The following is a 15,501-nucleotide window of genomic DNA, read 5'->3' as shown; positions in this document are numbered from 1 at the left end:
CTGCAAGTTTATCCTTATATAGAAGTAATATGATGTTTGTGTCTGTCTGTAGTTTAAGATATCTTAAACTGCTGGCTCTTCTTTAGGTTAAGTTTCTCACATCTATAAATATTTTGGGGGAGATTTTTTAAACCCTCCAACAATAAAGTGATTAAAAGATATTTTTAGAAAATGTTATTCCACATCAACATCATGATCCAACATTCTCATCAAGTTGGGCTTATCCACATCAGGTAAAACAGGGAGGGAGAGGACATTAGACTGTAAATTATGCTAGTACCTAAAGTTTTATAATCATGTTCCCCAATAACTCGAAAACTTTTTTGTTTGGTGCCAAACTTCTTGTATCCAAACTTTTCAACCAATATTGTTAAATTTTAAAAGGGGTAATTTTGTTTGTAATTATTTGGGTTGTATATTAATCTATTATTGATTATTTGATGCTCCAGTTTACCAGATAATTATATGTTTCTAGATCCATCCGTACCTGTATGCAGGACACAGATATCCAGCTGGTTATGATCCCAGGTATGCTTCTGGACACTATACAATATTTTCAATAATCATCTAATTTAACTGTCCGCTACGCCGCCCCCTAAAGGCCTTTTGGGGCACTTGAGAAAAGTATAAGGGTTGGGGAATTGGATAAGTCGATTATCCATTTATAGTTTTAAAAAAATATGAGGTTAAATTTTTCCAAGGGAGATTTCTCTTGGGAGGGTTGAGATACCCTAAATATAACGAGATATAACGAGATCTTAAGCCACAGACAGACAGACATACTTTTACTATTATGTAAGGATTTTCTAAACAATTCAAAGAGAGAATTTTTTAACAGAATAATCAATGTTATAGCATGTACTGGTACAGAAATCCAAGCAATGTGCTCAGCGGTCAACCCAAGGATGATGTAAGACTTGATGTACAACCTGTACCCCCACATTTCATGCACCAAGGGGTGAGGTTCTTTAATATTATTAGATATATGTAAATTATCTAGATGGTCAATCTGGCTATATAATCCGATAAGCTAAAAAAAAGGATTCCTTGCATATGAACACCTTTTTTTATTTATAGTTATTACCATTCATTCAATTAATGCTAACGGCAACATTTTATGACAAAATAATAAAATTACCGGAAGTTGTTTAAACATGCTCTCTCATTGGTTGGATCAAAAACTTTCATTAAGTTTTGATTGGATTTATCGTCTATTGTCTTATACCTTAATTTAATATGTCTTTATTTTTTCAGACTCCAATATATCCTTGGATGAGAGACAATAGAAACTTCAGGTAATTAAAATTTTGAGTGCTTTCCCTTAAAGTGCCTAGCGAGCACAGAAAACATCCTCTAATATATGAAATTAAAATGAGAGGGGGGCAAATAGTTTTTTTTCTTTATGACTAACCTAACTCCTTAGAGGGGTTTAATCCTTAAGGGATACCCAGTTTCTAATACATTTATACAATTAGTATTAGTGGATTTTGGTTCATAATTAATTTTTTAAGATACATTTCTCTTGAAAGACCCTAACCTAACCTAAACTGACTTTCGTGTCTATGTTTTTTTTACATGTTTGGCCAGGATGGGTTACGTTTTATTATATAACAGGGAGCCCCTGCAGGGTTAGGTATAGGAAAAACTACTCGCCTTTTTTTTTAAATTTAGTTTCAAGGGCGCTATAAGGAAAAAGTGTTATTTTAGTGTTTTGGCCAAAAATTTATTTGATTGTAAGTAGATATTCTTTATCTGGACGAGGAGGTGGTAGTGTTGCTGGATATTCTGGAGGTCACCAGGAGGCCACAGGTCCAACATCATCCTCCAGTATTGATAGCCAGTCAGGTAAAATCACGCATTATAATATGATGTCCATAATATGATGCAATGAATAACTATCATGTATAATTTGTAGCGGAATATTTTTCTGTATATAATTATCCAGTAAGATTTCGGAAACAGCTTGCCTTATAAATATTACATATACATGTAAAAATTTTATTTTTATATAACTTACTAAAAACCTTCCTTACTTATCTCCCCACCACCACGGGCTATTACAAATTTTAAAAATTGGAATTAAAAAAGAATTCTGACCCAGGCTAACTCGGAAATATAATTTTGCTTAGTATTGTAAAATTTAGAATTCTGGCACAGTCTACTTGAAATTATAAGCTTATTCAGAATTTTTAACATAGGCTAACCATAAACTTTATTGGTATTGTAAATTTCAAATTCTGACACAGTCTAACTGAATTATGATACAGTCTATTTGAATTGTGACGCAGTTCAATTTAATTTTGACACAGTCTAATGGACTTTTGACCCAGGCTACTCGGAATTATAAACTTGTTTAAAATTCAGAATTGATTGAATTCTTAATGTTTGAAAGATGTGCGCTCTAAAGAGAATCTTGAGTTCATTACTTAATTAAACGTATCTAAAACTGTGTCAACTTATTTTAGTTTTTTTTATCGAGGCTATGACTTTCAAGGTTTTTAGGGTGTAAAATTTAACATATATAAACTATTCATTCCCCCTTTTAGAATAGCTTTATATAGATTATCCCAAAGTTTTTATTTTAAATTTAAGTTGTGGATTCTTTTAGACTATTTTCTGTACCTCCATCTCCTTTGAATACAAAGTCTTTATATTATAGGGACGAAGCTGCTAGTATCAGTACATTGTAACAGTTTTTTTTATCTAAATTATTGTTGTCCTACTGTGGGCATAATTGTCCTTGCTGATTTATTTTTTTGAAGTATCGGACCGAATTCCTTTAGAATTCCAGATATTTGGCTCACTTGTCACAATACGTGTACAAAACAAAACTTTTTTGGTCAAATATCACTTCCGCAAAAGCAATCCGTTCCATTATTTAATAGAACAGCACAAACTTACCGGTCTTTTGACTTTACTAACATCCTGACGGTGGTTTTCCTCAACTCGTCCAGCCGAGCATAGGAACCCACACCCCCATATTTTAAAATAAATTTAAAATAAGGAGATGTGTTTTTTTTTACTCGCGGCGGTAAAAATACTCTCTCCCTCTTATTTTAAATTGATTTAAAAAATAAGGAGAGTGGACACCTTGAGGGAAAGTTATGAGAGTTTTGCAGAAGATATGACACCCCAACACATTCAATACCTGTATATTTATATTTTCTTTATTAAGACTAAAAACGCACATTTTTTTTATATGCAGTATCTTAATTAATTTTAATTTTGTGCTTCATTTGATAATCTAAAACTTTAGTGAGGAATGGGACATTGGACTGTAAAATCCTTTATATAGTTTTATAAATATGTTTTTTTTCCATTCGTTAGCTTTAAACTTTGAATTTTTTTAATAAATCTTGATTAATTGTTCTTAAGGGGTACAGCTATCAAACTTTTTTCTTAGCTCCAATCTTTAACTTAAAGGAAGCCTTCAGGAAATACACCGCTCTAACTGCAGAAAGCAGACCACAAGTAGAACCAATACACCAAATTTAAAGCCTCCAGCTAACCAGTACTGGATCTACTTGTGGAATCTTTGAGCAGATTGAGCAATAAATATAAAAAAAATTGATCTATAACCCATACAACTATCTGTCCCCTGTATTAATGATATTTTTCGTCTGCTAGCAAATAGCTTTCTGCTCTTTTGTAGCGACTTGGATGTGTTGATTTTTACGATGCTATTTGCTGATGTTCAAAAACCCAATTGAAAGTTGGCACTGCGTTTAAGGAGTGTGAAAATAAAGCTATTTAATCCCTTTCTCCCCTTTTTTTTATTTTACTCTTGTGTTAGAGCAGTATACTTCCTGCAGGCTTCCTTTAATTGTTGAGAATTAGAGCAGTGTATTTGCTGCAGTGCAGGCTATCTTTAATTGTTTAGAATTAGAGCAGTCTATATGCTGCAGGCTTCCTTTAAATGTTTAGAATTAGAGCAGCCAGACAGCCAGGAGGGAGCAGAGGAAGCAGATGCGGGTAAGCGAGCCAGGTATAGAAATTAATTAGATAATTATTACTTGGATGTTACACCAGATTTTAGTGATCTCCAAGAAAGTGAAAAACGTAGCGGGCTAAAGTAACGATTTCCCCCTCACCCCTTTCACATCCTACTGGATAAACGAACTGACCAATAAATGATAAGGGAAATAGCAACCTAAATCAACGATAATTTTTTCCCCTGTCATAATATCTACGAATATTCTAAATTTATGGGTCAGACCTCCCTGTTTTTAAAAAGCACATGATTTTTCTTGTTTTATCAGCAAATCTTTTCTACATATACGGTTTGTAAAAAATGTATTTTTTGTTTTTTTTTTGTTTCTATCTGTTACAAATATCTTTTTCAAAGGTTAAGAAACAAACAGATTTCAAAAGTCAAATATATCCAGAGCTAGATCTTTAAATCATTTCAATGGTGCGCCAAATCGGAGTGAGCCAACTTTTCACCAATGAGAGAACAGCATTTTACGAAATGCCGTGCCTTGATTGGCTGAAATTTTGCGCACCCCGATTTGGCGCACCATTGAAATGATTTAAAGATCCAGCTCTGTACATTAATCATTTTTGAAATTCATTATAATTAATTAATTTCTATTGATTATATCATCCTTGTTTTTATAAATATTTCAGAACAGCCTACACATCCTCTCAACTGGTTGAACTAGAAAAAGAATTTCATTTCAATAGATATCTGTGTCGTCCCAGGTAAGATAGATAGATAGATAGCCAGTGAAGTAACAAGATAAAGGGTAAAAAGAAAGAAAAAACAATCGCTCACAATTTTCATTATAAAACCTACAATTTTGGATTGGTTAATCTAATTCATGCTCAAACAATAACAATAAAAAAAATTGAATTGTGAATCTATCCACCTCTACAGAGTACCACAGTTCGAGACCTAGCCCTCCTGGAGAATTTTTCTCTTCCAGGAGAGTACATATAGAAATAAAGATGGGTTTGTCTTTTTTCTAAAAAAAAATACCAAACCAGTTTAAGTATATAAGTTTTAATGCTTTTTATAATATTCGCATGATTTCAATCGTATACCGTAAAAGTACAAAAAAAATTGTTATCAATTACTTTGTGACTACACTTTAAAAATCTAAATATTTAATTCATGTTTTATATGTATTATGTAGTCATGGTCATGCGTAGATTTTGCATTTGTGTAGATTTTCTGAATAGTAGTATTTCTGAAAAGGTCTAATCATAATCTATTCATAACAGTTCTAATAATATGCGAAGCAAACCGATCATAATTTTAAAGAAATTTTATTGTATTAAATACAACTTTTTTCTCATTTTAAGAGTAAATGTAGTTTTAAAGGTAAAAACAGATATTTTAAAAATAATTTCAGATTTTTTTAAAATTAAATTTTTGCAAATATTTATTTTTTTATATTTTTTTAAAAACGTGATAGTATCTTGGAGTACTATAAACAATTATAGGTCACTAAATGATAACATAATCAACCTTTACATTACAAGAAAACTTTATTTATAAAGATTTAAATTATTTTAGTGGAAACAATTTATCTTAATTTACTTATCCCTGTATCCCTGAGTAAGGATGAAATTACAAGAAACAGGTGCAGACTGCAGTTTTCAATAATTTATACCATCAGGTTAAAAATTAAAAACATACCTTTCATGCAAACTCAGCACTTTTAATTATAGTGCTTCAGAATTAGTTTTTTTTTAGTAGAGTATTTTTTAATTAGGTTTAAAAAAGATTTTAAAAATAAAAACAATTTGGGATATTTTCCCTCACATGGACCAAAAATGTTTCTGGTACTTTCAATAAGGCATTTACCCTGCAGGACCCTATGCGTTATTTTGTGTTCACATTTAATGTTATTAACTTTTAAAACTTGTTTGTTAGTTATCCTTGACAGAAAAATTTTGGACAATAAAACACTTCCTGTATGAAAATTAGAGTTGGGGAGTTAATGTAATTAGGAAAAGCAGATGAATTTCAAATAAACATATATATTACCATAATTTCACAGCGTAAACAAGCTAAAGATAATTTTCTCTTTATACGTTTTTAAAAAAATTATTATTTTATGAAAATCAAATCGAATTATAATTCAATTAAAGTTTTAGCTAAGATTTTCTAAATCTACGGATCGACTTTTCTATGAAAATATCTAAAAAAAAAAGCAGTGGCGTGTACAGTGCTTCGCCAGGAGTTGGTGCAACCGTTAGCGATTGAAAAAAGTCGAAGACAGGCCTTCCCAATATTAGTTTTAAGGGGGATGTTGACACCCTTCTACACAATCCTAACACATGCCACTGATATCGCGTATTTTCCACATTTTTCCGACAAATTAAAATAAATTTTTTGTTCAGATCCTTAACTTTACGAGGGGGAGGAGTAATGTAATTGACAAGGAGGAGAATACCAATACAAGATATTATGTTAAGTTGGCAGCGCAGCTACATTATAAAAATGATCTTTAAACAACATAACATTTAAAAGTAAAATAGGAGAAATTTTGATTTTAAAACTTTTACAACCAAAACTAAAATTTCTGCCTCTTGAGCCATATTTTAGTACATAAATTATCTTAAAAATTGTGTATTATTTATGTGATTTAACATCTCATCACACAAATTATTATCCACGTCCATGAATTAGGAATGTCCTTGTTAATTTGTCTCATTTTACTCTGCACGTCTATTGACATTTTTAAATGTGAAGCTTTTCTATAATTAGGGTCGGTCCGTCCTTAACGGATAGCTTTTTTTTGTAAATTTAAACTTATTATAATTTTTTAACAGATATCAAACTTTGTATGATTATTTCTATAAAAATTAGGTATGGTTTAGGAAACGTAGCATTTCTATAATCGTTAACAGAAAGTCAGTACGTCCATTTTAACATGCTATTTTTTTAAATTTTGACAGCAAATTTTATATATGATATAATTATCCTGACCATCTGATTTTTACCCATTACAACAAGGTACAATGATATAAGCAATGCATCTCTATAATCAAGTCCTAAGAATGTAAACATGGCATTACACATTATCCAGTATTTAAGCATTTTTGCCAAAAATATACTTACAATTTTATTTAGATTTATACATTTGTATTAAATTTATTTAGTTTTGATATTCTACAAGTGTTAATGTTTGTTTGTCCTATTGTTTCAGAGCTTCACTTTTATGGATGTTGAGAAAATTAAACAAGTTGAGTTTTTATTTAAACAAGGATAACAACATTCATAAAAGCATAGCTCAATAAATCAAACGGATACACACACATAAACACATGTAGAGTAATAGGACATTAAATGTCAAGTTCGGACAAAAATTAATTAATTAAAGGGTAATTATTATGGATATACCAATTTTTAAAGCTTGCTTGTAAATATGCTTCGCTTAGAACATTAAAAAAACGACGGGAGGGGACATTGTGCTGTTTTTAAACTAGTCTCCATTATAATAATGTTTTATTTAATTTTGGAGACTTCTATTGAATTTGATTGATTGGTGCATTAAATTAAATGTCCGAATGTTTCAACCACTAATTGTGATCTACAGAAGGGGAAATTTTGTGTTTAATTATTGCATTTTTATAAAAATTTATATTTCATTGTCTTATCCCTTTAGATCCCTGACAAAAAAGTAGGAGTTACATTATAAAAGGCGGGACAAAACAACCCATACAGATTATATTTTTTGGGGCGAAGCTACTTTAAAAATAAGATTTTAAATTACAGTAATCAATGATATGTATTAATACCCTTATAAATAAATGTTATCCTATGCAAATATGGACGATAGATTGACGTACATTCCAGATGATGATTAAACAAGGATGACAACATCCATTAAAGCGAAGCTCTAAAATGGTAAGACAAACGAACATTAAAACAAGTAGAGTGTCATGATAATTTAATATAGGAATATAGGAATCATCATGAAAAGTTTGAAATTGATTGGACAATTCACACCTGTTTAAATTAACGAAAAGGGCTAACTTATTAAAGGACGTTTTATTTTGACATACTTTTAAAAAAGCGAATCTTTTCTATAATTAGTGTCGGTCCGTTCGTAACGGATAGCTTTTTTCGTTAATTTAGGCATGTTAGAATTTTCCTATCGATTTCAAACTTTGCATGGTGATTCCTGTAGTAGTTTGGTACGATTTAGAAAGCGTAGCAACTCTATAATCATTACAAGAACGTCCGTACGTCCATTATAAACATATTGAATTTTTTACTTTTTTACATTTCTGAATTTTGGTATATTGATTCCTTGGAACAGCAAAGTACATTATTATAAGCGAGGCAACTCTACAATCAAGTCATAAAAATGTAAGTATGTACATAGACATTATTCTGTATCAAGCAGTTTTTCAACAAATTTACTTACAATTTTGCTTCGACTCTTATACATTTATATTCTGATTATTCAGTTCTGACATCATACAAGTGATGATGTCCGTTTGTCCTACTGTTTCAGTGCTTCGCTTTTATGGATGTTGCCATCCCTGTTTTTAAAGTCTTGTTAGTAAATATGCTTCGCTTATAACATTACAAAAACAAAGTGGGGGGATATTGTGCTGTTTTTAAACAAGTCCCAAAAGTTTTACAAAAACACCCCAGGAAAACCATCCTTTTCTGTCCAAACACCCAGGGTATTAGGTTAAGTAACACCCATCAGACAACTAACTCTTTGATTACACGACCTTTGTCTCAGAAGTCCTAACAGTGCATGGTATGAGTTGCTCCTGTTTTGAGCCAAGGCATTCCCCCTACTCTATCTATTTATGTCGCGCACCTGACATAGTACAAGTAGGAACAACTTTTGATGTCTTTAGTTATGACGCAGTGTTAAACCTATCACCTCCCGACGACGAGCGGATGCGCTTTGTTTTGAGCAACGGTCGTGAGTTAAATTGAAAACTACTAGCAGAGAAAAACCTCTCCTATTTACCGACGGAATGATCGACGATCAAATTATTGAGTAGCTTGACACAAAGAAAGAGAGTGGGGGGGGGACTATGGGCTATTTATTACACTAGTCTAAAAACCAAAAGTTTTATAATAATGTTTTCTTATTCGTTGGCTTAACATCTTTGGGAACTTTTAATAACTTTTGGTAACTTTGTTAAGTTAAGTGTCCAAACGTTTCAACCACTAATTATAACCTACAAGAGGGTTAATTTTTGGGTATTTATATTGGGGATGTACATTAATTTATTGGCCATTGTCTTATTCCTTTAAATCCCTGAGCTTTCTTAGACAGGTGAGAATTGTTTCTTATGGTGTTTTATTCTTACAACAAAATAAATTTTCTTTGAATTAAAAGAGATAAAGTATATAGTTCTATGAGAATTTGTGAGCAGTTATAGAAAAATTAATAAATAGAAAGACAGCACAAAATGATTAGGTATATGCATTAAAATTTAGCAATAAGACCTATAACATATCGGTAAGAAATTACTAAATTTGTAAAACAATAATACATGACTATTTGCTGTAATGTTTATTTGTCGCTGTGTATGAAATCCATATCAAGTTACTGGTCAACTGAAAATAGTTGCCGAATGTGTACGCAGTTTCCTGAGTGTTTCCTCATCCTAGCTCAATATTTACTACTAGCTAAAAAAGCTTCAAACTTCAAAAAAAAAAAATCAAAATTTAAAAAATTCAAATTTATAATGTATAATGTATAAATCGTTTACACATTCAAATTTTGATTTTTTTAAGGGAAGTTTGAAGATTTGTAGCTAGTAGTAAATATTGAGCTAGGATGAGGAAACACCCAGGAAACTGCGTACACATTCGGCAACTACTTTCAGTTCATCAAGTTACTACTATTATTGGACATTTAGTGTGAATTCGAAACAGTCCAGAAAAACATTACTGGATATTATAGACTTAGAGTTGACTAGTTTAGCCAAGGTCTTTTATACTTTATATAAGAAACAAAACATTGAAAATAATAACATTTCATTTTGGTATTCCTTAAATTCGTTGGAGGCCCTTCAATATTTTGACTAAAAGATTAGAAGCAATCTTTTCTAAGCAAGATTATTAAGTATTGTAAGATAATTTTCTCGTATTTATTTGAATCCGGTGGACAGGAACCGGTTCTCATCCATACGAAAAAACTATGTCTAGCATCGTATTATATCCAGCTTTCTACGAATATAAAAATGTACAATCATGAGATTAAAACCAGTTTTTTTAGCCGGTGCCTTTGGCGCCTTGGGGCTAAAAAAACTCGTTTTAATCTCATAATTGTACATTCTATATCCACGGAAAGCCGTTTATAATACGATGCGAGAAATAACTATTATCTCTTTTTTACACAATTCTATTTATTATCATTTGCCAATAAAAAAAATGGAAATTGTATAAACACCGTGTAATATCATATGACTTCCGTTCACCAATGTCGATTAGGAAGGATGTTTACATGGGGCGTAGATGGGGATTTGAGACCACCTTTTTTAGAATTCAGGATTGGTTTAACTTCCAGAATACAACCAAATTGAATCTTCAAAATTTTAAATAACATTGACAAGAAAGGTATTTTTTAAAGGTTTTACCGTTTTGACACTTAAAGGAGAGAGTATATTCGATAAAAAAATATCCTAAATTGGAGAGAACACCGAAAAAAAAGTAAATTTTGCCAATTTTTTTTCTATTTAGCTTAGATCTGAACTTCCTGATATCATTTTAGAATTTTTTTGTTGATAAGTGATCCTATCAAATAGCCCCACTTTTATTTGATTTTGAATATTCCCCTGCACCCACGCAGTCTATACGTTTTTTCCACATTTATGTCCATTCAGAAAATCTATTTCAGAAAACCTATAGTCAATCGTAGTCATGTAATATTCTTAAAAATATGATTTTCATACACTTTTTGTTTGTATTTAGACGCATAGAGATGGCTAACATGCTGAATCTTACAGAAAGACAAATCAAAATTTGGTTTCAAAACAGGTCAAGTTTTTAAGTCATTCCCTCGTGTTGTAGTAAGTTGGCAAAAAGAGATGCAATAGAGTTAGATTTTACCTTTCTGCAGTCATATCATAAAAAACTCTTGTCCTTTATTAATAAGGAAAATTAGGTGCAATAGAAGTTAAGATAAACAAAAAATTCAGACCTTCTTTACCGTGGTATACAGCGAATTTTGGGAGATGTGTGATTGCAGTGCACTTGCAAAATTTGACGCCCCCCCTTAAACCTAAATTGAGGGGGGGGGGGGAGATGTTGATTTTTAGGTTGACCTCTAGGCGAGTGTATCCACTTTCCTTAATTTTGTCATGGAAGTGGATACATCATCCTACTCCCCACTTCTGCACGTCTCTGGTCATGTATGTTAGTGTATCTGGCCCAACAGACGTACAAACCAACTGTTCATAGAGTATTTTTTTAACAAAATTGAATTCAGTTTTAATTTATTTCTATATCAAGGCGAATGAAATACAAGAAAGAGATGAAATTAAAAGGAGTCGACGTAGATACCAGTCCAATACAGTCAAGACATTGCTCTTCTACACCTCTGTTACATGTTAGTAGATAGATAGATAGATAGATAGATAGATAGATATATATATAGATAGATAGATAGATAGATAGATAGATAGATAGATAGATAGATTGATAGATAGATAGATAGATAGATAGATAGATAGATAGATAGATAGATAGATAGATAGATAGATAGATAGATAGATAGACAAATAGATAGATAAATAGATAGGTAGATAGATGAATTGATTGACACAAATTCTTTATATTTAATCAGGGAAGCAGTTTAATGAGTAGTTGCTCCAAAGGACACTCCGTTCCAGATTCTAAAGGTTATCATTTTTCAACATTCTTATTAAACAAGGATGACAACATCTATAAAAAGAAAGCTTTAAAACGGTAGGACAAACGAATATTATCACTTGTAGAGTGTCAGACCTGAATAATCAGAATATATTTATGCTCATAATAACGAGGTTAACAGGTCAATTCGAGGAACAGTATATAAACATTAAGGAGGGAATAACTTTGGGCCCAAAGTTTCACACGTTCTGCTATTTGTTAGATTATAGACTTGGATCATTAGGGGGACTTTTAATAAATCTTGATTGTGATGTATCAAAGTACAAACATTCATTAATAATTCTCATCTACACAATGAACAATTTTATTTATAGTAATTGAGGATGGACAATAATTTATTGTCCATTTTCTCCTCCCTTGAGACTATATAAATATACTAGCCTCTATTGGCTTTGCCCCAAGACGTAATTTTAAAAAATTAAGTACTTGCCTGAGAAAAAAAATCATATGAGTATGGAAATTATTACATATTCTATTACCTACCCAGCGGAAAAAAAATTGCGAATGGGTTGCCAATTTTCGCAAAATATATGCGTACAAAATTCAAAAAAAAAGAAAAAAGGGGGGGTTGGGGGTGTCCCACCCCCCAAGAAAAAAGCCTAAAACCACCACAGGACAGTAGGTATATTCCCTGAAGAGTAGAATCCATTCAGTTCAGTGGTTACCGAGAACTTAAGCTTCATACGGACGGACAGACATCATTCTACTTTGTACTATAGATATCAATTTAGATTGGGAGCTAAGATCAAAATGGTTGACAAGACATTTGGAGAACTACTCAAATTATAATCCATCAACAGGTACAAAATTTAATTCAATAAAAAAAATTTCTCTATAGGGGAGGGGGGATGATTTTCCATGTCATAAGTATCCGAAAACCTGCCCTGGTGGATCAATACCAAACTCATTTAAAAAGTTTGAATAGCATAATGATCATTTCAAGTACAATATTATTGAGACATTGGTATTTTTTAGGTTCTCGAGAAACTGTGAGTAACAGTGGGGCATCGTCAAGTAGCAGCTCTGCCCACTGTCATTTCAGTTCAGGGTAAGCCTATTTCAAACAAGAATGATTAAATTTAAAAAAACAACCTTTTTTCTTTATTTAATGTTCCACATAGGCACCAGACTTCAAGTTACACAAACCTGCAAAAAAATTTTATCAAAGATCTTTAGAAACTTTACCTAGTTCTGCAAATGTATGTCATTTAGAGTAACATGTTTTAGTCTAAGTCAAAAAAAATTGTAGCTTAAATTTTCTGTACACCTGTCAATATTATAACTGGAGTTACAATTTTTAATTTACTAACTTCTTAAATTTAGACAACACAGGCATTCACACCCATTGAGCACACCATCCCTAACTTCTACTTCATCTCAAGCTCCTTCAGCAGGGGTAAGCATAAAGATCCCAAATGATTATAAACAAAACTATCCCATGTGTACTAGTTTGTATTAAAATTATTGATTAATTGACACTGCTAGTTCAAACAAAACAATCAAGATCCATAGAACTTTGAGTAATTTAACAGTGTGTTTCGTGTACGAGGGTCTTGTATAATTGCTAAAAATTGTCAGTTTCTGTGTTGTAAAAGTTGTCGCTAATATAGGTATTAAATAATCATATTTTTACTTTTAGGATCAAGAAGCCGAAACAACAACAAGAGGTGATTGGAATAATCAACAAAGACCATAGACAAACCAACAAATTGGCATAGCTTTTAGCTTTTATGATTAGTGAACAGTCAATCCATATATAAATTATCTAATAGATAGTACTACAAATAGAACATAGATGGAACACCAAATAGTTTTTACCATTTATTAAAAATTAGCTAAGATCATAGACAAGTCGTTAAATATTATAGTTTTCAGTAACTACATGAAGTAATTGAAGTTATAGGCCAAGAGAAAAACATATCAATAATCCTTTAATATAAGGTAGTAAGGTTTTTTTGTCAGTATCTGAAGATTTCGATCTACTCAACCGATTGAATTCTCCATTTTAGTGATGCTTCACAGATCCCGGGAGGTTTTAATGCTATTTATTTTTAGATTTAAGTCTTGGGGTGGTTATAGCCTATAGGCTATTTTTCTACCTTTTATTACCCCCTTTTAATCCAAAGTCTACAAATGCTTGGGGCGCAGCAACTAGTATTAATAAATAGTGGTCAGCTGAATTTGAGTTGCCGAATGTGTACACAGTTTCCTCGGTGTTTCCTCATCCTATCTCAATATTTACTACTAGCTAAATAAAAAATAAAAATTTGAAAAATAAAAATTTGAATATATAATGTATAAATCGTTTATACATTAAAATTTAGATTTTTTTTAAGTTTGAAGTTTTTTAGCTAGTAGTTAGTATTGAGATAGGATGAGGAAACACCAAAGAACCTGTGTACACAATCGGCAACTCAAATTCAACTGACCTAAATAGCACCAAAGAAATATAAAAAAAATCTTATTGTAATAGAAAAATAGATAATATTATTTAGTGTTTAGTTTCATTTTTTCAACTTTAATAAATGTTAATTATTAAAAAATATTGGTTTCTGAATTTTGTAGTAGCTTTCAAATGTGCCGGTTTATTTGTTAGTTTGTACACACACCAAATCATGATGTTTGACGTTAGTTTAGAAATTAAAGAACAAGTACAGAGATGGCACGAGATATATGTAACTCTACCTACAGGGTGGGGACCCCGTGCCGATTTTTTAATCAGAGCTGGATCTTTAAATCATTTTAGTGGTGAGCCAGATCGGGCTGAGCTAACTTTCGACCAATGAGAGCACAGCATTTTATGAAATGCCGCGCTGTGATTGGCTGAAATTCGGCGCACCCCGACCTGGCTCACCACTGAAATGATTTAAAGAACCAGCTTAGGTCATTTGATATTATCTAATAGTATCAGAAATATAAACACAGTCAAGTTGATACAAAAGAGCATAAAGCAATTTGCTAGCAGACGAAAAAGGCCTCCACCACTTGGGTCCGGTAGTTGTCTGGGTTATTGTTTGTAAACATGTTTGTACACTGCTAGTTCGTATATTGACTCTGGCCAAGAACGATTAGGTTAGATTAGGTTATAGGCTAGGAGGATAATTAGGTTAGATTAGGTTATAGGCTAGGAGGATAATTAGGTTAGATTAGGTTATAGGCTAGGAGGATAATTAGGTTAGATTAGGTTATAGGCTAGGAGGATAATTAGGTTAGATTAGGTTATAGGCTAGGAGGATAATTAGGTTAGATTAGGTTATAGGCTAGGAGGATAATTAGGTTAGATTAGGGTATAGGCTAGGAGGATAATTAGGTTAGATTAGGTTATAGGCTAGGAGGATAATTAGGTTAGATTAGGTTATAGGCTAGGAGGATAATACCAAGATTTTATTATAGACCCTAAAGTGTTCAGCCAACGAATCAAAAACGTGCTAATTTATCTTTTGGGGATAAGTATGATTTACAATCCAATGTCCTATCCCTCTTTAGCTACTTTATCAATCATGGTATAGTTTTAATAATAAATATACTTAATAAAGTTTTTATTTAATTGATATTAACACACTGACGTGTAGTAATAGCAAGAACAAACAGCTAAATATTCTAATAAAGTGTATTAATTCAAGACAAGTTAAACATACAAT

At 31.7% G+C, this 15,501-nt stretch overlaps 1 protein-coding gene across 1 annotated transcript; it reads left to right on the top strand.

Annotated features, from left to right (window-relative positions):
* Positions 1-169: 169 nt before the first annotated feature.
* LOC145326257 (uncharacterized) lies at positions 170-14,077 on the top strand. The gene is made up of 14 exons (XM_080169461.1): positions 170-233; positions 476-528; positions 856-958; positions 1,255-1,295; positions 1,742-1,845; positions 3,925-3,985; positions 4,627-4,701; positions 10,901-10,966; positions 11,441-11,537; positions 11,775-11,829; positions 12,592-12,660; positions 12,836-12,908; positions 13,184-13,256; positions 13,500-14,077. Exons 3-14 carry the CDS (start codon positions 857-859, stop codon positions 13,554-13,556), a joined length of 873 nt encoding a protein of 290 aa, XP_080025587.1. The 5' UTR covers positions 170-233; positions 476-528; position 856; the 3' UTR covers positions 13,557-14,077.
* Positions 14,078-15,501: the final 1,424 nt, after the last annotated feature.

This window comes from Acartia tonsa, chromosome 8 (genome assembly GCF_053477335.1).
Source record: "Acartia tonsa isolate MP-2025a chromosome 8, ASM5347733v1, whole genome shotgun sequence".
Lineage (NCBI taxonomy): Eukaryota > Metazoa > Arthropoda > Copepoda > Calanoida > Acartiidae > Acartia > Acartia tonsa.
The sequence above is the reverse complement of the archived record's forward strand: the minus strand, read 5'-3'. Positions and strand labels throughout refer to the sequence as shown.